Source organism: Diaphorina citri, unplaced genomic scaffold, assembly GCF_000475195.1.
Source record: "Diaphorina citri unplaced genomic scaffold, Diaci psyllid genome assembly version 1.1 scaffold49, whole genome shotgun sequence".
Taxonomy (NCBI): Eukaryota; Metazoa; Arthropoda; class Insecta; order Hemiptera; family Psyllidae; genus Diaphorina; species Diaphorina citri.
The window spans coordinates 142116-165488 of record NW_007377486.1 but is presented as its reverse complement, the minus strand read 5'-3'; the positions used below and the strand labels follow the sequence as shown (position 1 = coordinate 165488).

The 23373-nt window shown below is 36.4% G+C and overlaps 2 protein-coding genes across 3 annotated transcripts; one reads left to right on the top strand and one right to left on the bottom strand.

The window, feature by feature from the left end:
• Nucleotides 1-2688: 2688 nt before the first annotated feature.
• Nucleotides 2689-7144, bottom strand: LOC103515319 (beta-centractin). The gene is made up of 4 exons (XM_008480263.2): nucleotides 6952-7144; nucleotides 5686-6088; nucleotides 3520-4635; nucleotides 2689-3420 (listed from the first exon to the last, which is right to left on the bottom strand). Exons 1-3 carry the CDS (start codon nucleotides 6997-6999, stop codon nucleotides 3956-3958), a joined length of 1131 nt encoding a protein of 376 aa, XP_008478485.1. The 5' UTR covers nucleotides 7000-7144; the 3' UTR covers nucleotides 2689-3420; nucleotides 3520-3955.
• A 1497-nt stretch (nucleotides 7145-8641) lies between these two features.
• LOC103515406 (ras-related protein Rab-8B) lies at nucleotides 8642-21945 on the top strand. Of its 2 annotated transcripts, XM_026828012.1 has the most exons (4): nucleotides 8642-9074; nucleotides 9169-9212; nucleotides 14305-14365; nucleotides 21739-21945. In XM_026828012.1, the coding sequence occupies exons 1-4, from the start codon at nucleotides 8995-8997 to the stop codon at nucleotides 21935-21937; spliced, it is 384 nt and encodes a 127-aa protein (XP_026683813.1). In that variant the 5' UTR covers nucleotides 8642-8994; the 3' UTR covers nucleotides 21938-21945. The 2 variants fall into 2 exon arrangements, with proteins under 2 accessions (XP_026683813.1, XP_008478572.2); XM_008480350.3 differs by lacking the exon at nucleotides 9169-9212 and having other exon boundaries at nucleotides 8644-9118.
• The last annotated feature ends 1428 nt before the right edge of the window (nucleotides 21946-23373 follow it).

Here is a 23373-nt window from a genome sequence, read left to right as displayed (position 1 = left end):
TTTTCCTTAGTATCAGGGCTTGATCTTGAATGTACCCTCTTAAAATCATTAGAGATTGGAGGATTTTGAACCATAACCTGAAGGATGCCTTTTTTTATGGGTGACATTCAGGGTCGGGCTCTTTGGAAGAAGAAAAAATCATGGGAAAGGATTGAAAAGGAGAGAGAGGGAGGGAAATTCCCTGTCGTGTACATTTTCTAATTTTTGCAATTTGTGATCACATTTTATTTTTTTTTTTCCTTATTGGTTTAATTTACTCTTTTTTTTAACCTTTGTCTCCTACTCTCCCCAGGGTCCCTTTTATATGTACCTTACTCCATAAGATTTTGTGTTATATTTCTCTCCGTTCCGTGCGTTGAGTACGCGGGTTTCTACCATTTGTTGCCCTGAAGTAGTTATATTTCTCTCAATTGAATCATTTTGAGAGCCCACACCCCCCATTGTAGTTATTCGTCTTCTGTGAAATTTCCCAGTAAAGTAGCACGTAGTTTTGTCAAAAGTTGGACATCGATTGAGCACCCTTCACTCAAGCTCTGAGCTTCTAAGGTTGCTCTCTAGTTAAGTTCTATCCAGCCATGCAGTTTTTCACCAAGTGTGTTTCTTAAGCTTGGTGAGCGTGGGCTGGCTACTTGTGCGAGAAGTTTTTCTTCTTTTTCAAGGCATTCCAGTTTTGAATTTCTCAATTTGTTTTACCATATTGGTTCTTGCAACTTGAAGGTTCCAAGCTCCCCCCGGTGAATTCCATTACTCTTTGAAAATGTGGTGATCGGTAGCCAAATTTTGGTCCACTTTAAGGTTTTTCGTGCATTTTAAAATCGGTATACAAACGTAGTCGTCTAGTGTTGAAATTATTTTCTTTTGTTTTTTGTTCATGTGTGAAATAACACAGGTTGTGTTTTGGTTGGTCGACTACTTTAAACTTACTTTGAGTAGTGGGCTTGACAAGGTATCAAATTTGCCCTGGTGAATTTTTGACAAAGTTGGTTTTTTTTCACACATGGTCAAAAAACAGGTGAAATATATCGGGAACTAAGGGGGAATCTAATACGTAACATTCTGTCTGAATACAAGCGGTCTGGTTATATTTGGGAGCAATACAACGATGAGACAGGTAAAGGGCAGAGAGCACATCCATTCACTGGATGGTCCTCGCTAGTTGTACTCCTCATGGCGGAGATCTATTGAGTTCTCACGAGTTGTACCGCCTCCGCTGTAGTGAGTGAGAAACATTAGAGACTGTTTAGTGAGAAGAAATCTATTTATTGATCTCATGAGGTCTATTCCAAGAACCTGAGCTCTATTTCAAGGTCGACTTTGCACTTCCCACTCCCAACTTTTTTCTCAACGAAAAAAAGAAATGTACCGTCTCGTCTATTAATATTTGTCGCTCGCGGAATAAAGCTCAGGTTATCTGGAAATTTCGACATCTGTGGTTCATTCCTGGAAGAACTTTTTACTCGCAAAATTACCTACATGAATTTTTTTTTGGTAGTATTCATGAATCCAGTTTAGTACTTGCCAGTTCAAACCAATTTACTCTGTTGAAATGTCGGGAACTTGGCCATTAGGTAATTCTCAACAAAAAAAAAAAAAAAAAGAAATGTACCGTCTTGTCTATTATTTTCTGTGCGTTTAGCGAAAAGTGCGGAGTCGCTTGCGGAATAAAGCTCAGGTTATCTGGAAATTTCGACATCTGTGGTTCATTCCTGGAAGAACTTTTTACTCACAAAAAATTACCTACATAGATTTTTTTGGTAGTATTCATGAATCCAGTTTAGTACTTGCCAGTTCAAACCAATTTACTCTATTGAAATGTCGGAAACTTGGCCATTAGGTAATTCTCCATTTAAATACTCTACTTAGACTGCCCGCGTAGGACTAAAGAGTCCCTCTTTGCCAGCTTCCCTGGAGATTTGTTATAGTTTTAGTTTAGTTTTGCACTTGTAAATTAAATTAGTCTACTGTTTTCTTTTCTGTAACTCTGTTTTGATTTTTTTCTTGTCCTATTGAGAGGCCAACGACAAACGCCGACCCCATCTGAACATGGGAAAAGGCGAAGAAGAAGAAAAGAAGAAGAAGAAGAAGAAGAAGAAGACTTAGTGTCCCCCCGACTTGATCATACCTAGATAAATATAACAATACTATTTTACGAAGATGTATGAGTAAAATATTACCTACATGTAGGTAGTTTGTTATATTGTTTTTTACATTTTCATGTAGGATACCTCTTCTTGTATATATAAACTATAAACTACACCTACTCGTTAAACCACTCTAGAATTAAGGAAGAACTTTTTATATATTTAAAATCAACTGTCATTTTCTTTGTATGCAATGTATTGTACTGTTCGTAGAGATTTCAACATTATACACATTTCAATCTGAAATGAAATTCTCTTTGTATAAAACACATGACTCGCTGTCTTTCTTTTATTCCTTAGCTAGGTTTTAGCTGAAGCTCTAAGGGTCAGCTTGACGCAGCACCTAAATGGGAAGTAATGTATTTCTCGCCCAAGAAAGAGAAGAAAATATAAAAAACACCATTAGATTTCTTCTTTTTTATAAATTGTATTTTTTTTTTTTATTTTTTTTTAGTGTAAAATAATATTGTTTAGTGTTATTATTAGATGTTTTTGTTTTTGGTTATAAACAAAAGAAAGTAATCATAATACAAATGCGTACGACATAGGTTGACACATAAATTACAAAATAATAAAACCTAAAGGATTGATAATTGGTTATAAAAAGGTTAAGATTTAGTTTGATCTATTGAGGCGGACATTAGAGTGTTCGGTGTTTGAATCAAATGAAAGGGTGACAAACGTTATAGATGAAGAGAAAATCAAATTTTCTCCCAAAAACAAGTACATCGGCCTTTATTTATTCAGAGGTATGCACCATGCTGATTTCATCAACAAATCGATACGAAATAGTTTACCCTACGTAGATACAATAAATCAATCAATCAATCGTAACTTTAGTAAGCCTGTTGATTTTATATTACCTATACGGATAAGTGTTGCTAGGAAAACTTTCAGTTACTAAAATTGTCCAATAGGTACATATTTTAGAATAAAACATCAAAATTCCAAAATAAGGGATTATTGAAACAGCACAAAGATTTGAGACTTTGGAGGAGGCGGGAATTCAAACATTACACTCGACCATTATAATACAGTTCGAGTTTCTATAGCAAACGTTTGAGTTTCTTGCTTGATTTGAATTGACAAAAAATAAATAAGGCTACATAAAAATCGCACTATGATACAAAAAAATGATAACTTAAAAGTATATAACACAGCAAATAATAAATAGCCTAAATAAATCATATTTATTTTCGTCTATTTAGCGGGACATTAGATATAACGTACAAATAGGTTCCTGGGATTTTTTTTTCTTCCTCCGGTGACATAATATAACCTCGATAACGGAGGATAATTTCCCAGTTTACTATCACAATGATTCAATACTCTGCATGGCAGTTAAGATTAGGAAGAGAAATAAATGACATAATATAACCTCGATAACGGAGGATAATTTCCCAGTTTACTATCACAATGATTCAATACTCTGCATGGCAGTTAAGATTAGGATGAGAAATAAAACAAATATTTCTCTATTAAAATCCTCGCTACAGGACAGAATGATAAGTTGTGATTTGATCTCAGTCGTCAGGAGTATGAATTGTTATGTTTGAGCAACAAACATCACTTTGGTTCAAGTTAGTAAAGGAGGCAGAATACACACACTTGTGACCATCAAGCACGATTTCCAATACTGTCTGTGACTGAGTGAGAATATAGATGATAGTCTTTCAGTTCCTAGGATTAAAACATCCCAAGTGATGACACCCCTGCACTATGTACACGTTACTCTTAGTGCTATGCTAGAGTGTTGTATATTGAAGTGCAGAGTTCAATAGAGTCACCGGTGTGGAGAGAGTAAAGTCACGTGACTAAAACGTTTTCCTATGAATCGCTCGCTTCCCGTCCTCATCAAACTCTCGCTTCGATACCCACATTCGCTTGAACGTATCGAGTGAAGCGAGGATAGAACCACCAATCCAAGTCGAGTATAAACGTTCCTGTGGTGCTGATATCCGAATCTTTAAATCTTTGGGTGCATTCTTCCTGATCTCAGCGAGTAGACGATCTCCAAACCCTTTGAACAGTGTCGACCCTCCTGACAATACAATATTCTGATACAATACCTTCCTCAGATCTAGATCAGACTTCTGTATAGCGTAATACAACACATCATGTATCCCTTCACTCTCCTCTCCTATTAGGTCTGGTCGGAATAAAACTTCCGGCGCGCGGAACCTCGCATGTCCGATATCCAATGAACTTCCATCCGGTAATACATACGTATGCTTCTCAGAGTCTGTGGTCTCCTCCTTGACCGGATTACTAGACAGATAACATGCCTTCTCCTTGATAGTACGCACGATCTCAAACTCTGCTGTTGTACGGAAGTTAACACCTTCCTTACGAAGTAGAAGCTTAAGATAACGTGTGACGTCACGACCTGCAATATCATTCCGCATGATAGAGTGTGGCATAGCAAAACCCTCGTATATTGGAACTGCATGTGTAACACCATCTCCCGAGTCTAGCACAACACCTGTGGTTCTACCTGAAAATGTAAACAATACACTAGGTGAGACAGGGTTTAACTACCTACATACACTTTGGCTGTGAATAAATAATGAATTGAACCTTGTTCTATGCAAGATGAAATAAGCACTTGAAAATATTAAATGTCAACAATTTGACAAAACATGAAAATGAACATTGGTTTTTAACCTAAAACATAAAATATTCCCATGTGAAGTAGGCAAATCCATGGGGCATGGGCAACTACTGGACCAAACTGTCTCTTGATTCTTCTGAGTTCTATCCTGTGCATAATACTTGTACATCCAGTTACCAACACAAAATATATATTTCTCAATGGATCAAATGAACTACCAAATACTTTATGTATATTTCTTTTCCCTCCCAACTTCAGGTATCCAATCAAGATATTTTCATTTTATTCCCTCCAACCACGATCAAAGATGTTAGCTAATATTATATTGACTCCATTATGTTTACATATTATGACTATTTATTCCCAACCACGATCAAAGATGTTAGCTAATATTATATTGACTCCATTATGTTTACATATTATGACTATTTATTCGACAGGAGTGGAAGCCCTGGCCAAGGTCCCTGAGGAATTTGTCACCCAGATCAACACCAATGCCAATCCACCCACCTTCTTCCTAACACTCAAGTTCGGAAGCCTTAGCCAAGGTCCCTGAGGAATTTGTCACCCAGATCAACACCAATGCCAATCCACCCACCTTCTTCCTAACACTCAAGTTTATGTTGAAGAATCTATCAGAACGATTTTCAGAAGAAGAGGAACGTCTATCTAATCTGAAAAGATTATATCCACGCCTCACAGCATGGTTCAATTGGTTCAATACATCTCAAGTAGGCCCCGTACCTGGTAAGCAATAATAAGAAGTGACTCTGTGGTGTAGTGGTCAAGGTACTTGCTTGGTAAACAGGAATTTATTCCCCATTCACTTTAACTACAATAAATATGTCCAGTCCAATTCTATCTTAACCTTGTCACAATATCCTTGACATATCCCAATGTAATCAGTTCATGTTGATTATTATAGCATCTCACCTGTAGCATACAAGCTGAGTACAGCTTGCATTGATACATAGAGTGCAGGCACATTGAATGACTCAAAGAAAATTTCAGCTGCTTTCTCCCGGTTTCTTCTTGGGTTCAGAGGGGCTTCAGTTAACAACACAGGATGTTCCTCTGAGAATGTCTGCAGTTGATCATTGCTATAGACATATTGCCATATTCTCTCCATGTCATTCCAGTCTGTAATGATGCCATGCTCCATCGGGTAATGAATGCTAAGCAGGCCTCGATGTTCTTCGGCTTTGGGACCAACAAATATGTCACCTTCCAAAGCCCCAGCCATGACTCGGATATGTTTTGGTCTTCCTATGTAATTTGGGAAGCAACATTTTGGAACCTGGTCCCCTGCAAAGCCAGCTTTGATGACCCCTGACCCCTGCAAGAAAAATAAAAATACAAATAAGTAAGCATCTATTGAAACATTGGAAAAAATTGCCATCTCCATACTTGCAGCTTGGTGCATATTAGTAACAAAGTGTCATACTCAGGGGTGTGGTGGTGAATCAAGCAAAATAAGATTTTATTAAGAGTAAGAAATAAGGATTTATTTATTTCTATTCTACAATTTTCAATTCAAGGGAGTGTCATGAATTGATTTCTTGTTGGTACCTATTTACTTATGATGTAATTTTCTTGGCAAGCCAGAAATGCCATAATTTTGAATGAATACCCAACAAATTCATTACTGGTATGTATTAAACCTATTTACTTATGATGTAATTTTCTTGGCAAGCCAGAAATGCCATAATTTTGAATGAATACCCAACAAATTCATTACTGGTATGTAGTGTTACTGGTAAGTATGTAGATCCAAGTGTTATTTTACGTTTACTCAAAATTAAACTTTCACTTGGTATACCAATTTTTCAATCCATTGATTTTCCACTGTTATTGTTGGACTATGTGACTGGGTAAAATCAAGAATATCATTCTTGATATACCTGTGAATTAACAAGAAGTTTTCCATCTTTCACTTGGTATACCAATTTTTCAATCCATTGATTTTCCACTGTTATTGTTGGACTATGTGACTGGGTAAAATCAAGAATATCATTCATTAACAAGAAGTTTTCCATTTGAGTTTCTCTCACTCTGAGTCAGAGATTGTACTTGTGTGGGGTTGTATGTTGGAATGGAGCACCTTCATTTCAGGTAATTTGTTTGTTTGTTTGTTTGTTACGTTTAACGAGCTATTTAATTACTTGATTTTAAGCTCAATTCAGGTAATTTTGAACTTACGTTATCAATGACTACCGGTTGGTTTACAATCACGTCATATGGTTCCATGATTAATTTAAGATTACAACTTAAAAAATATTTAAAACTAAATTAACTTCTGAATCCTTTTCATTAGTTTTTGGCAGAAGGCTGGGACTTGGACGAAAGTTTCATGCAAATCGAAAGTTCTTCCTTCACAAAAATTACGAATTTTCAAAATGTAAACAAAAATCCTCCACCTCCCAAAGAAGTCCTAAAATACGTGCAGCAATTTTTAGTCGATTTTTTTTCATGTGATCAAACTGATCCGATCAGAGGACGTAGGGATTTTTTCTTTTACGTAGGGGTGGGGATTGAAATATCGAATTTTTCTTGATTTTAGGCCTAGCTGACTGGTACTAGAGATGAAACAGAAAGCTCATTTTCGCTTTTGATTTTTCGCTGGCGAAAATTCAATGCTGAGCTCACATTCAGATGTTATAAACAAACACTAAATAGAAAAGCTCAAAGTTCATTTTTTTTTCCCAAGTGCCGAAATTGAAGTTTTTCGCTGGCGAAAATTCAATGCTGAGCTCACATTCAGATGTTAAAAACAAACACTAAATAGAAAAGCTCAAAGTTCATTTTTTTTTTTCTTTTTTTTTCGAGAAGCACTAGGTTCCGCATTTACTTACCATTCAGAATTTGTCACACTCGTGAAAATTAAAACTAATTGCAGGGGACTGTGTCTTTTCTTCCAAAACTTTTGGATTAATAAACTAGTGATGTGGGATTCGGTAAATTGCAGACCTCCGCTCTGTAGATGTCCCCTGAACACCCAATTGGACCTAAAGTGTAATGAAAAAAAAAGTCTCTCAAAATTTCATCAAAATCAGACAAATGGTTTGAAAGCTTTTCTTCCAAAACTTTTGGATTAATAAACTAGTGATGTGGGATTCGGTAAATTGCAGAACTCATAAAAACCTCCGCTCTGTAGGTGCCCCCTGAACACCAAATTAGACCTAAAGTGTAATGAAAAAAAGTCTCTCAAAATTTCATCAAAATCAGACAAACGGTTTACTTTTCTTCCAAAACTTTTGGATTAATAAACTAGTGATGTGGGATTCGGTAAATTGCAGAACTCATAAAAACCTCCGCTCTGTAGGTGTCCCCTGAACACCCAATTAGACCTAAAGTGTAATGAAAAAAAAGTCTCTCAAAATTTCATCAAAATCAGACAAACGGTTTGAAAATTATGGTTAAAGAAAAGATCAAGTTGTGTTAACTCATTCCTTGTTATGTCTTCTTTGTTTCCTCATGTCTTTACTTATTACGAATTTTCAAAATGTAAACAAAAATCCTCCACCTCCCAAAGAAGTCCTAAAATACGTGCAGCAATTTTTAGTCGATTTTTTTTTCATGTGATCAAACTGATCCGATCAGAGGACGTAGGGATTTTTTCTTTTACGTAGGGGTGGGGATTGAAATATCGAATTTTTTCTTGATTTTAGGCCTAGCTGACTGGTACTAGAGATGAAACAGAAAGCTCATTTTCGCTTTTGACCGAAAAGTCCGAAAACTTGGTAGATTTTTGTTTTGATTACTGTGACCGGATAAATAAAAATCAACTCCTTTAGCAATCCGTATTTTAGAACAGAGCTTTCATACCTCTTTGTAAACATATGACTCATTTTCCAAAACCTCTTTGGAATTCACGTTGGAATGAAATGGGGCACGGGACTGAAGAGGAAGAAGAAATAACAAACGGGAAGTAGTGTAGAAGTGTAGTAGATTTTAGATTTTTACTTTTTGTTTATAAATTTATCAATTTACAGAAAGAAATCCAAACTTTAACAATTTTATAATGTGTTAATTATATGCAATTAATTGTTTAAAAAATAACTTTAATTCTATTTTACTTTTTATCTCTCTCAGTAGCTCTCATCAAGACTTGTGTCCATGACATCCTATTTAAAAAGGACAAGATAACTAAAAATTTATGTGTCCAGTGAAGGTTAAGTTGTAATTTATTGAAATACCTATCTTTAACTATAGTGATATTTCTCTAAGAAATCCTCTAGTAAAATGGCTAAAAGCTATGATTATCTGTTTAAGTTATTATTAATTGGTGACTCAGGAGTGGGGAAAACTTGTGTACTCTTCAGATTTTCCGAGGATGCTTTCAACACAACTTTCATATCAACTATAGGTAAGTTTTGCTATTTACTCAGGAGTGGGGAAAACTTGTGTACTCTTCAGATTTTCCGAGGATGCTTTCAACACAACTTTCATATCAACTATAGGTAAGTTTTGCTACTTACTTAGTTCCCTAGTTACCTACATGCAAATGGACAATCCTTAAATATGTGTTGATACCTAAGCTGTACATATGTAAGGCTGCTATGGGTATGTACAAATACCTACTTACAATAGGTACTTCAGGTGTAGATGCAAATTGACCCAACTGTTGGAATCTTGTCCTTACCTTAGTTCCCTAGTTACCTACATGCAAATGGACAATCCTTAAATATGTGTTGATACCTAAGCTATACATATGTAAGGTTGCTATGGGTATGCACAAATACCTACTTACAATAGGTACTTCAGGTGTAGATGCAAATTGACCCAACTGTTGGAATCTCGTCCTTAATAAATGGTAATTTATAAATCAAGACCTCTTCTCTAGAAGACTAAACATTAAAATTATTCACACAATCACACTCCTCATTTAGATGGGTTGTAAGAAATTCAAACTACTATGAATCCCACACCCATCTACTAAGAAAATATCTAGATTTTAACCATGTTTGCCAAGTTTCATCAAATTAGAATAACCATTTGAGACTTAAGTGTAAGAATGCACACAGTACGAGCATTGAGTGAGAAGTACCTGAGCTTTTTTTCAATCTGTTTATTTCGCATAGCCACATCAAATGCTCTGCTGCATGAAGCTCTTTGCATGTCCTTACCCTAAGGTGAACCAGACAAATGTAAGCATATTATTATTAATTATTGTATGAAATGTATTTTTACATCATAAGCAGAAAAAAAATTAGTAGGTATAATAACATGGATGAACATATTGCAAGCATAGACCAACTTAGTAAAGGATATACCATTCAGTTCCATGTTGGATTAGAACTCACTATACTTATGTTAGTCATTTTGTCATAGTAGTCTCAGATAGCACAATATGAACCACAGAGAGCCCGTTCCCATATGTCTCTGGAAAAAAATCGTGTCGTGTGTAGTGGGAACACTCTCATTTAAATTACATTGCCTACAGGGCGTTTGGAAAAAAAAATCGGATGAAACTCACGACAAATGGTGTCTTTACTTTGGTGATGGGAAATTTGTCCTGAGCAGAAGGTAACGTACTGTGGAGTTTCTGTGTTGTGTGTGCTTTCATTTGGTTTAGTAGCAGAACATACTCGTAGTATTGTTTTGCCCAGGTTTTGCTACGGGAAAATAAATCTGCCCTCAAGTCTACACTTTAGTCCTATGTAGACTTTACATGGTAACGGGCTCTAATGCGCATACCTATCGTCTGAAGTTACATGTCCTTAGGTTTCTCAAGGCAGAGTAAATTCACTGATAATCGGCACAGAGATGCATATTGGTACAATCATATTCATAGCTCACACACATCCCTAGATACTAGGCTGTAGGATGAGCTGTTTCCTCATTACATTACATTACATACTTGTGATATGAGAGGACAATATGGAGATTCAGAACAGATATACCCATAATATCCAAGAATAATACTGTACGGGGCAGTTGGCTCAATATATTGGCAGCACATATGAAGATATTCTACTACACTTAAGTCAATTTAAAGCCATTTCGAGATTGTTTGAGAGAGAAACTGGGTCTTTATTTAATGTTACATAATTTCATGGATTATTAGATGGTTTACGAAATGAAAGATGAAATGTCACCAAAAAAGACCAGAGAAACAAAAGTTAGATGTTTATTTTGAATAAAATCAAATATGATTATTACCGTTGTTGTTTATGCACAAATACCTACTTACAATAGGTACTTCAGGTGTAGATGCAAATTGACCCAACTGTTGGAATCTCGTCCTTAATAAATGGTAAACTATAAATCAAGACCTCTTCCCTAGAAGACTAAACATTTGAGATAGGTTGTAAGAAATTCAAACTACTATGAATCCCACACCTATCTACTAAGAAAATATCAAGATTTTAACCATGTTTGCCAAGTTTCATCAAATTAGAATAACCATTTGAGACTTAGTGTAAGAATGTACACAGTACAAGCATTGAGTGAGAAGTACCTGAGCTTTTTTCAATCTGTTTATTTCGCATAGCCACATCAAATGCTCTGCTGCATAAAGCTCTTTGCATGTCCTTACCCTAAGGTGAACCAGACAAATGTAAGCATATTATTATTAATTGTATGAAATGTATTTTTACATCATAAGTGGAAAAAAAATTAGTAGGTATAAGTAATAACATGGATGAACATATTGCAAGCATAGACCAACTTAGTAAAGGATATACCATTCAGTTCCATGTTGGATTAGAACTCACTATATTTGTTCAGTCATAGTCAAATTTTAGCAGAAATCCTCAAATTTGTAAAAAATGTAAATGCAGTTTCTTTGTGTTATTATATCACAACCTTGGTGCTCACTGCAGCATTGTAGGATTTTTCCCAATATCTCCTTAATCCCAACATCCAATTTTTACCTACCATGCTGGCACCAGTTGCTTCTCTTGGACTCCTTAGAGGGATGAAAAAAAAAAAAAAAAACTGAAAAGAAAAGAGAGTTTTTTTCTTCCTTTAGTTAAGCATTGCATAGGTAGCTTGATAATCAAGTGCTAGGATGGATGAGTGAAAGTGCCTTCTTAGTGAACAATTTCTGAATAATGCTGATAAGCAGTAGGTACTTAGGTAAGTAATTACTTAAATGTCAATTGTTCATCTTGTGTCTGGGCTAATGCTAGTTGTTGACTAGGAATGAAACTCACTGTTGTACTTAAATGTAATTTAATATTCTCATCTCACAATAGTTCACTCTTGTTTTCATCTCAGGAAAAGCAGTCATGCAAAAATATTGAGATAGGGAGCTCTACATATTACACTTGGTTCTTGTAATAAGTAAATAAGGCTTGAAGGAAAAAAGCTACCTAGGTCTATAGTTGAATAAAAAAATTATGGAAAAGAAGTGCAGCATTCAATGGAAAAGTACCTACACCATCCTTTTCAGGATTAAATGTAGGTACTAAGCTTTGTGAGGATAGAGCAGGAGTTTGTTAAATACATGAGTTTCCACTGAAAAACACAAAGTTCACTCTGAAGGATCCTTGTTGCAAATGACCTAGGTGGAAACTGAGTCAGTGTGTATGTAGCTTGAATCTTACAACACACTCTTAATATTGGTTCAGTGAGTTAGTCTTCTCGGATTTCAGATTAGTAAGAGGTTACAGTAATGTCCATAGTGTACTTACCTACACGTTGTTTCATATTCCTAGTACTTACTACTCTACTCTGTATTGCTTTAGTATGATGTCATGATCCAGGCTATAGCTGACCTCATGTACAAGACACTATTGGCTTCTTAGTTCCACAAGACAAGTTGGCTCTGTGTCACTCTAGCTAGCTGATTTTCCTCTACCTACTTCTCAACTGAATGATAAACATTTAGATGTTTGTCTCTGACCTCATGTTTTCAAGTGTTTTATGTACAAGACACTACTTGGCTACTTAGTTCCACAAGACAAGTTGGCTCTGTGTCACTCTAGCCAGCTGATTTTCCTCTACCTACTTCTTAACTGAATGATAAACATTTAGATGTTTGACATCTTCAATGATTTGGAAACCATAGGAAACGGAAATATAGTGGTCTTCATCTTTCAACTGCCCCAGGTCTTAATAATCAAACACTTCGTTCCACTCTGACTCATGAGTTTGGAATGTAATTGTACGCACAAATATAATGTTATCTAATGTAATGAGGAAATAAAAAACAAGGGGAAAAAAATACAGATCGACTAAAAAGGACTCTCATATTCCATATTCCTCAAAACAAGATGAAAATGAAAGAACTTTGGACTGTTAACTCTAATGCAGGGAACGCTCCTACCACAGTACCTTCTACACTGGAGCAAATATTGGCAACATAAGCAACATTTACTTACAGAACATTCTGTTAGGCCGGTCACTCACGCATCGACTATCTGTCAGACTGTTAGAATGAGTATGGCGGAGAAACTACCGAATTCTAGGCCTCTCAGGCGGTCTTTATCTCCATCCACCCCTGGTGGGCGATTGAAAGGGGGCACCTGCCGGCTTTCGCCTCAATCCCCCGTTCATTCCTCCATCCAGTCTACTTTTTTTTATGGAGCAGTTGCAAATAAGTAAAAATTATTAATAAATGGTCAATTCCTACGTAAAAAGTAGTGAAAAATACAAATCTGAGGTCAAAACTTCGAAAAAAATAACTGTAAAAGGTCGAAAATTCAAATTTCATTTTCCGTTCTTATGAAAGAGTTCAAAGATGTGTGACGTCAGACTTCAGGCAGTTGCCTCGCTAGGTAGCGCCAGTATGCAAGCGCACTTGCGGAGGAGCAGAAAGAAATGCGCAGAAACGTATGCGCACAAAGTCACAAACACATTAATTTAATGCGTTGCCTGCGAGTCGGGACATTTGATGTGACGTCATCGCCTACGGGAGCGTATGCCGTGACGTCAAAGTTCACGATTTACCGGCATTTTTTGAATTTTATGTGACGTCATCGCCTACGGGAGCGTATGCCGTGACGTCAAAGTTCACGATTTACCGGTATTTTTTAAATCGATTTATCTCGGGATCAACAACTTGTAAGACAACGCTAACAGCCATATTCTAGGTCGCGGGTTCGATTTCCACACGGGGCGGATTTACTTGTAAGACAACGCTAACAGCCATATTCTAGATCGCGGGTTCGATTTCCACACGGGGCGGATTTTATCCTAAACAGATATACTTAAGTAGTTCGTTTTCGAAACGAGGGCGGATTTTATCCTAAACAGATATACTTAGTTCGTTCTCGAAATGGCTGGCTTTCTCCTATCCTGTCTTCCTCCTCCCTCCGCTTTCGGGACGATAAGAAGACCTTAAGTAGCAATTACAGTTCTCTCTATCAAAACCTCTCTCGAAATGGCTGGCTTTCTCCTATCCTGTCTTCCTCCTCCCTCCGCTTTTGGGACGATAAGAAGACCTTAAGTAGCAATTACAGTTCCCTCTATCAAAACCTCTTTATAATTATTGTAACACAAACAGCCCTGTTAATTTGTTTGTTTCTCTCTTTGCTTACAGGAATAGATTTTAAAATTAGAACCATAGAACTGGAAGGAAAGAAAATTAAATTACATTGCTTACAGGAATAGATTTTAAAATTAGAACCATAGAACTGGAAGGAAAGAAAATTAAATTACAAATATGGTAAGTACCTAGCTACCCAGTCCTGACGTGTTGGATAATTTTCTTCCAGATATGTTTTCTTGTTCATGGGGTCAAAGTGAAGCATAGTGCTAGTGGTTCTGTGAACTCTAGTGAACAGAGTTCCTTTTATGTAATGAACATTTTGCCTAATTTTATCCAAATCGTTGTTCGATTATACTTATTTAAATTACAAATATGGTAAGTACCTAGCTACCTAGTCCTCACGTGTTGGATAATTTTCTTCCAGATATGTTTTCTTGTTCATGGGGTCAAAGTGAAGCATAGAAAAAAATCTGGGTTAGGTTAAACGCACAAATGAGCAGTGACCAGTGTTATTGTAGGGTTAGGTTGAACGCAAAAAGGAACTTTCACAATTATGAGTATTTCTCTCTTTGAAATTCAGACAAACCCGTGGACTTTTTGTACAAAAACCTCTGAGAAGCATTTACCTCTAGTACTGAGGGAAAAAATCCAAGTCTCATTATCCCTTCTGACCTCTCTTTTTCGAGATATATCTTGTTTCTAGGAAATAGTAAATAATTAGCATTGAACCCGGAACCTTTTCTTTGGCAAGCAAGCGCGTTATGCTGTAGGATGAGCTGTTTCCTCATTACATTACATTACATACTTGTGATATGAGAGGACAATATGGAGATTCAGAACAGACATACGCATAATATCCAAGAATAGTACTGTACGGGGCAGTTGGCTCAATATATTGGCAGCACATATGAAGATATTCTAATACACTAAGTCAATTTAAAGCCATTTCGAGATAGTTTGAGAGAGAAACTGGGTCTTTATTTAATGTTACATAATTTCATGGATTATTAGATGGTTTACGAAATGAAAGATGAAATGTCACCAAAAAAGACCAGAGAAACAAAAGGATTGTTAGATGTTTATTTTGAATAAAATCAAATTTGGTTATTAGCTTGTAGTTTACTCTTCTTTCGTAATTTTCATTTTCGATATTTGATGTCAAATGATGTCATTATGGGATGTTGAAATATGTCGACTTTATTCATACAATATAAACAATGTAAAATTCTTTTGTTTCTCTATCAAATGAACTTGCCGTTTCTTATCTCTTCAATATTTTGATATTTGACATGGTGACCTGTTTTCTAGTTTAAACAATAAGTAAAACATAATTTAAACATTAACTAAGGCGTAGTTTAAAGCTTTAAACATGAAATAATTGATCTACTTTTAACTGGACCACTGGCTTTTGCCTTTGAGGCGATATGCTTTTTGAGTCCATTGACCGAATAACCAAACGTACTTTCTGCCCATTCAAAATATTCCGATGTCTCTGTTTGCACATCTTCAATGATTTGAAAACCATAGAAAACAGAAATATAGTGTATTAACTAAGGCGTAGTTTAAAGCTTTAAACATGAAATAATTGATCTACTTTTAACTGGACCACTGGCTTTTGCCTTTGAGGCGATCCTGCAAAGCCAGCTTTGATGACCCCTGACCCCTGCAAGAAAAATAAAAATACAAATAAGTAAGCATCTATTGAAACATTGGAAAAAAATGCCATCTCCATAATTGCAGCTTGGTGCATATTAGTAACAAAGTGTCATACTCAGGGGTGTGGTGGTGAATCAAGCAAAATAAGATTTTATGGTAGTTGTGCATAAGGCGCGTCAATGGGACACGCTTGATAATCAAGTGCTAGGATGGATGAGTGAAAGTGCCTTCTTAGTGAACAATTTCTGAATAATGCTGATAAGCAGTAGGTACTTAAGTAATTACTTAAATGTCAATTGTTCATCTTGTGTCTGGGCTAATGCTAGTTGTTGACTAGGAATGAAACTCACTGTTGTACTTAAATGTAATTTAATATTCTCATCTCACAATAGTTCACTCTTGTTTTCATCTCAGGAAAAGCAGTCATGCAAAAATATTGAGATAGGGAGCTCTACATATTACACTTGGTTCTTGTAATAAGTAAGTAAGGCTTGAAGGAAAAAAAGCTACCTAGGTCTATAGTTAAATAAAAAAAATATGGAAAAGAAGTGCAGCATTCAATGGAAAAGTACCTACACCATCCTTTTCAGGATTAGATGTAGGTACCAAGCTTTGTCAGGATAGAGCGGGAGTTTGTTAAATACATGAGTTTCCACTGAAAAACACAAAGTTCACTCTGAAGGATCCTTGTTGCAAATGACCTAGGTGGAAACTCGGTCAGTGTGTATGTAGCTTGAATCTTACAACACACTCTTAATATTGGTTCAGTGAGTTAGTCTTCTCGGATCTCAGATTAGTAAGAGGTTACAGTAATGTCCATAGTGTACCTACCTACACGGGGAGTTTGTTAAATACATGAGTTTCCACTGAAAAACACAAAGTTCACTCTGAAGGATCCTTGTTGCAAATGACCTAGGTAGAAACTGGGTCAGTGTGTATGTAGCTTGAATCTTACAACACACTTTTAATATTGGTTCAGTGAGTTAGTCTTCTTGGATCTCAGATTAGTAAGAGGTTACAGTAATGTCCATAGTGTACTTACCTACACATTGTTTCATATTCCTAGTACTTACTACTCTAGTACTCTACTCTGTATTGCTTTAGTATGATGTCATGATCCAGGCTATAGCTACCTCATGTTTTCAAGTGTTTTATGTACAAGACACTACTTGGCTACTTAGTTCCACAAGACAAGTTGGCTCTGTGTCACTCTAGCTAGCTGATTTTCCTCTACCTACTTCTTAACTGATTGATAAACATTTAGATGTTTGGGCTATAGCTGACCTCATGTTTTCAAGTGTTTTATGTACAAGACACTATTGGCTACTTAGTTCCACAAGACAAGTTGGCTCTGTGTCAGTCTAGCTAGCTGATTTTCCTCTACCTACTTCTCAACTGAATGATAAACATTTAGATGTTTGTCTTCTTCGATCTATAACTTGTAAGACAACGCTAACAGCCATATTCTAGATCGCGGGTTCGATTTCCACACGGGGCGGATTTTATCCTAAACAGATATACTTAAAAGTAGTTCGTTTTCGGAACGGCTGGCTTTCTCCTATCCTGTCTTCCTACTCCCTCCGCCTTTGGGACGATAAGAACACCTTAAGTAGCAATTACAGTTCCCTCTATCAAAACCTCCTCATTATGTTTGTAATTCTGTATGTAATTTCCATGTAAAATAAGCAAACGTACATTTGTACAAAATAAATGCTTTATATTGAATTGAATTGAAATTGAATAGGTACCGTTTTATGGTTCTGCTCTGCCATAGAGAATAAATTTGATTTTTTTCTTAAGAACAACGTTCCTCCCAAATAAACCTACTGTGCTAATTTTTATGACTTAACCTGGGACTCGAACCACCAACCTCCAGATCCGAAGTCCACCGCTGCGCTGTAACCACAACACTACTTATGTTAGTCATTTTGTCATAGTAGTCTCAGATAGCACAATATGAACCACAGAGAGCCCGTTCCCATATGTCTCTGGAAAAAAAAATCGTGTCGTGTGTAGTGGGAACACTTTCATTTATATTACATTACTTACAGGACATTTGGAAAAAAAAAAAATCGGATGAAACTCACGACAAGTGGTAACGGGCTCTAATACCTATCGTCTGAAGTTACATGTTGAGAGCCCGTTCCCATATGTCTCTGGAAAAAAAAATCGTGTCGTGTGTAGTGGGAACACTCTCATTTAAATTACATTGCTTACAGGGCGTTTGGGAAAAAAAATCGGATGAAACTCACGACAAGTGGTAACGGGCTCTAATGCGCATACCCATCGTCTGAAGTTACATGTCCTTAGGTTTCTCAAGGCAGAGTAAATTCACTGATAATCGGTACAGACGCATATTGGTACAATCATATTCATAGCTCATACACACATCTCTAGATACTAGGCTGTAGGATGAGCTGTTTCCTCATTACATTACATTACATTACATAAGTACTTGTGATATGAGAGGACAATATGGAGATTCAGAACAGATATACGCATCACATAATATCCAAGAATAGTACTGTACGGGGCAGTTGGCTCAATATATTGGCAGCACATATTATGAAGATATTCTACTACACTAGGTCAATTTGAAGATTTTAAAGCCATTTCGAGATTGTTTGAGAGAGAAACTGGGAGCGCATACCTATCGTCTGAAGTTACATTTCCTTAGGTTTCTCAAGGCAGAGTAAATTCGGAACGGGCTCTAATGCGCATACCTATCGTAAATTCACTGATAATCGGTACAGATGCATATTGGTACAATCATATTCATAGCTCATGCACACATCTCTAGATACTAGGCTGTAGGATGAGCTGTTTCCTCATTACATTACATTACATACTTGTGATATGAGAGGACAATATGGAGATTCAGAACAGACATACGCATAATATCCAAGAATAGTACTGTACGGGGCAGTTGGCTCAATATATTGGCAGCACATATGAAGATATTCTACTACACTAAGTCAATTTAAAGCCATTTCGAGATTGTTTGAGAGAGAAACTGGATCTTTAGGTATTTAATGTTACTTAATTTCATGGATTATTAGATGGTTTACGAAATGAAAGATGAAATGTCACCAAAAAAGACCAGAGAAACAAAAGAATTGTAAAAGGATTGTTAGATGTTTATTTTGAATAAAATCAAATATGATTATTACCTTGTAGTTTACTCTTCTTTCGTAATTTTCATTTTCGACATTTGATGTCAAATGATGTCATTATGGGATGTTGAAATATGTCGACTTTATTCATACAGTTTACTCTTCTTTCGTAATTTTCATTTTCGACATTTGATGTCAAATGATGTCATTATGGGATGTTGAAATATGTCGACTTTATTCATTCAATAAACAATGTAAATTCTTTTGTTTCTCTATCAAAGGAACTTGCCGTTTCTTATCTCTTCAATATTTTGATATTTGACATGGTGACGTGTTTATTCATACAATAAACAATGTAAAATTCTTTTGTTTCTCTATCAAATGAACTTGCCGTTTCTTATCTCTTCAATATTTTGATATTTGAAATGGTGACCTGTGTTCTAGTTTAAACAGTAAGTAAAACATAATTTAAACATTAACTAAGGCGTAGTTTAAAGCTTTAAACATGAAATAATTTATCTACTTTTAACTGGACCACTGGCTTTTGCCTTTGAGGCGATATGCTTTTTGAGTCCATTGACCGAATAACCAAACGTACTTTCTGCCCATTCAAAATATTCCGATGTCTCTGTTTGCACATCTTCAATGATTTGGAAACCATAGGAAACGGAAATATAGTGGTCTTCCTTCATCTTTCAACTGCCCCAGGTCTTAATAATCAAACACTTGGTTCCACTCTGACTCATGAGTTTGGAATGTAATTGTACGCACAAATATAATGTTATCTAGGAGTTTAATGAGGAAATAAAAAAAAAAAAACAGGTCAACTAAATAGGACTCTCATATTCCATATTCCTCAAAACAAGGTGAAAATGAAAGAACTTTGGACTGTTAAGTCTGATTACCACTCTAATGCAGGGAACCTTCTACAATCGAGCAAATATTGCCAACATTTACTGAACATTCTGTAAGGCCGGTCACTCACGCATCGACTATCTGTCAGACTGTTACAATCACGTTCGCCCCCGCTCTGTACCATATTTGTGAACATAGTCACATCTGATCTCAAGGTTTTCCTCCATCCACATGTCTAGAGTACCTTAGTACCTTCTCCCTCTCCTCACACAATACATAATGATATACAGGGTGTCCAAACGTTAACTTAGCTACCACACTTCAAGGAGTTATATGGTGGGTTAAAATGAGCCTTTGTCTCTATGCACAGGAGTTCAAAAATGCTCTCAATTTGAACTACAGGGTATGGTGTCAACTTTAAGAACACGGTTTGGCACAACTCTTGTTCAAAGAGACAAGAGTTTCTTTTTTTTTTTAATTCAATAAATCACCTCTTTCAGTTAAGTTACTCACGGTAACATGTGAACATCCTGTATGTATACTTTGAATACATAATGTATTAATGATATATGAAAAATTTGAATGCATGATGATGTAAATATTTATGTACGTGTGTGAGTCAATTAAATTATTCCATGCCGAATGATAATCTGCAAAGACTTGGAGAGAATAAACTGTTTAATCTGATCTCTCTGCCTAAGGAAAATCCCACTTCTATGATAACAGTATACCTACCTACTCTCATGCTTGAGCTTAATACTAGAGAATAGGAGGCTTGAAATTCGTACTTCCATATATGCTTCTTGTATGAGACCTCGTGTCATGAATTAGAGGGATCCCTAGTGTAGATGGCTCGAAGGGTCCCTGGATATTCCTTTAGAACTTTGGCTCCAAAAGATGCTCGAATGTCTTTTGTCGAACCGATTTTTATGGAATTTGACAGCAATGTTCCCATCATCAAGCGTGCCGGGAGGCGCGCGAAAAGAGTTCGAAGTGCCGATAGAGTCTTATGGTTTTACATATCTTATACATATCTATTATCGAAGGGTCCCTGGATATTCCTTTAGAACTTTGGCTCCAAAAGATGCTCGAATGTCTTTTGTCGAACCAGTTTTTATGAAATTTGACAGCAATGTTCCCATCATCAAGCGTGCCGGGAGGTGCGCGAAAAGAGTTCGAAGTGTCGATAGAGTCTTATGGTTTTACATATTTTATAAGGAAAGTTTTCTCATATGTTGGGCCCGATCGGCCTTTCGGAGGCTCCGTAGCGGCCTCTTTTAAGAAGTTCTTTGTTTCGCTATACTTAACTCCTAAATGGTTTGGCCGATTGGTTATGTTGTTGATAGAGTCTTATGGTTTTACATATTTTATAAGGAAAGTTTTCTCATATGTTGGGCCCGATCGGCCTTTCAGAGGCTCCGTAGGGGCCTATTTTAAGAAGTTCTTTGTTTCGCTATAAATAACTCCTAAATGGTTTGGCCGATTGGTTATCTTGTTGTGTCCAGGTTATGTCCGCAACATAGAGTCTTATGGTTTTACATATTTTATAAGGAAAGTTTTCTCATATGTTGGGCCCGATCGGCCTTTCAGAGGCTCCGTAGGGGCCTCTTTTAAGAAGTTCTTTGTTTCGCTATAACTCCTAAATGGTTTGGCCGATTGGTTATGTTGTTCCCTTTCAGAGGCTCCGTAGGGGCCTCTTTTAAGAAGTTCTTTGTTTCGCTATAACTCCTAAATGGTTTGGCCGATTGGTTATGTTGTTGTGTCCAGGTTATGTCCGCAACCATTTGTCATTTGTTCTTTAATGTTTGGGCCAAATGGGGTATATGGAGATTCCTTAGGGGTACTTTAGTCCGAATTATTCAGTTTACTGAAACTCTAGTATATGTTTTCATTGACTAATGTGTATAACTTCTGTGTTTATTCCAGGGACACGGCAGGCCAGGAAAGGTTTCGTACGATCACCACAGCATACTATCGTGGCGCCATGGGTATTATGCTGGTGTATGATATCACGAATGAGAAGAGCTTTGATAATATTAAGAACTGGATCCGAAATATTGAGGAGAATGCAAGCGCCAACGTGGAGAAAATGTTACTCGGGAACAAGTGTGAGCTGGGAAGATAAAAGACAAGTGAGTTAAACCCATGTACAATTTTACATAGATATGTGTACTACTTTCCTATTGGAATATTTCATTTCCCTAAAATAGAATGTCTAGAAGTGAAAAATCAATAATTAGTGTATTTAAGTAAAATTGAGCCCATGGGCAAAGGTAAATCTACTCTTAACAATTGATGTGTGCCAGAAGGGATGTGAGGTATTCCAATCCACTTGAACCAAAATTTAGAAAACCTGAAAAAATTTCTTCTGAGACTCGCGAGCTCCATTGATCATAAATACTTATTACGCCGGAGATGGAGATTCAGGTTTTGATTCCAAGTTTAGTATAGTTTCTCACCTCCCTATACCTAAGTATATGCAAAGTTAATTTGCAAAGTTTTTTTTATTAATAGGGGTAAAGATCTATATGTATATTGTAAGAGGTATATTGAAATGATACAGAGCAGAGCACTTGTAATTACATCTCCTATTATAAACTGTTCAGTACGTCTGGAGTGCTGAGCATTCTTTTGTGTTTGTACCCTCAAAATGTGCTACATTTGTTGATGATCCACATCCTAGAAGATTTATCACACAAAAGGCATCTCTTTTACTGCTGATGTCGTATCAGTCTTCCTTGTCTCACCTTTTTGATAGGATTTCAGTCCTCAATAATTGTCCTCATGAGTCTGAGTACACCGAAATAGTTATCAACCCTCAAACGGTCACCCGTTCGGATACCAACCACGCACAAAGTTGTTCAACTTCAGTTATCCCTTGAGACTGGTGTTATTGTCACTGCGACAGGCTCTTGAAGTATTTTGTTTTTTTAATCCGGAAAGTAAAACCGAAAGGAATAGAAGAGGCCCTCATTAATATAAAAAGTAACGTGTTTTGTATTTATAACCTCGGAAGGAGATATATTGGCGTTGTACATTTTTGAGGGTGACATCCTCTTCTCTTATATCCAGATTTTTGGCTCAAAAATAAAGGGCCCAGAAAATTTACTCTTATATCCAGGTTCGACTGTAGTAGGTATTACCTACGCGTTATGCTAACTGTGTCATTATATCTCTTAATGCGCACTTCCCGTACCTACTTACATAGGTACCTATATACAATACCTACCAATTTTACATAGATATGTGTACTACTTTCCTATTGGAATATTTTATTTCCCTAAAATAGAATGTCTAGAAGTGAAAAATCAATAAATAGTGTATTCAAGTAAAATTGAGCCCATGGGCAAAGGTAAATCTACTCTTAACAATTGATGTGTGCCAGAAGGGATGTGAGTCATGTGAGGTATTCCAATTCACTTGAACCAAAATGTAGAAAACCTGAAAATATTTCTTCTGAGACTCGCGAGCTCCATTGATCATAAATACTTATTACGCGGGAGATTCAGGGTTTGATTCCAAGTTTAGTATAGTTTCTCACCTCCCTATACCTAAGTATAT

Excerpts from the sequence above, each read along its gene's own strand:
- LOC103515319 (XM_008480263.2), bottom strand. The coding sequence starts at position 6,999 with ATGGAACCATATGACGTGATTGTAAACCAACCGGTAGTCATTGATAAC. Across the intron at positions 6,089-6,951 it reads AACCGGTAGTCATTGATAAC|GGGTCAGGGGTCATCAAAGC; the intron begins GTAAGTTCAAAA and ends TTTTTCTTGCAG. Across the intron at positions 4,636-5,685 it reads ACTCAGCTTGTATGCTACAG|GTAGAACCACAGGTGTTGTG; the intron begins GTGAGATGCTAT and ends TTACATTTTCAG.
- LOC103515406 (XM_026828012.1), top strand. The coding sequence starts at position 8,995 with ATGGCTAAAAGCTATGATTATCTGTTTAAGTTATTATTAATTGGTGAC. Across the intron at positions 9,075-9,168 it reads AAAACTTGTGTACTCTTCAG|ATTTTCCGAGGATGCTTTCA; the intron begins ATTTTCCGAGGA and ends TGTACTCTTCAG. Across the intron at positions 14,366-21,738 it reads AAAATTAAATTACAAATATG|GGACACGGCAGGCCAGGAAA; the intron begins GTAAGTACCTAG and ends TGTTTATTCCAG.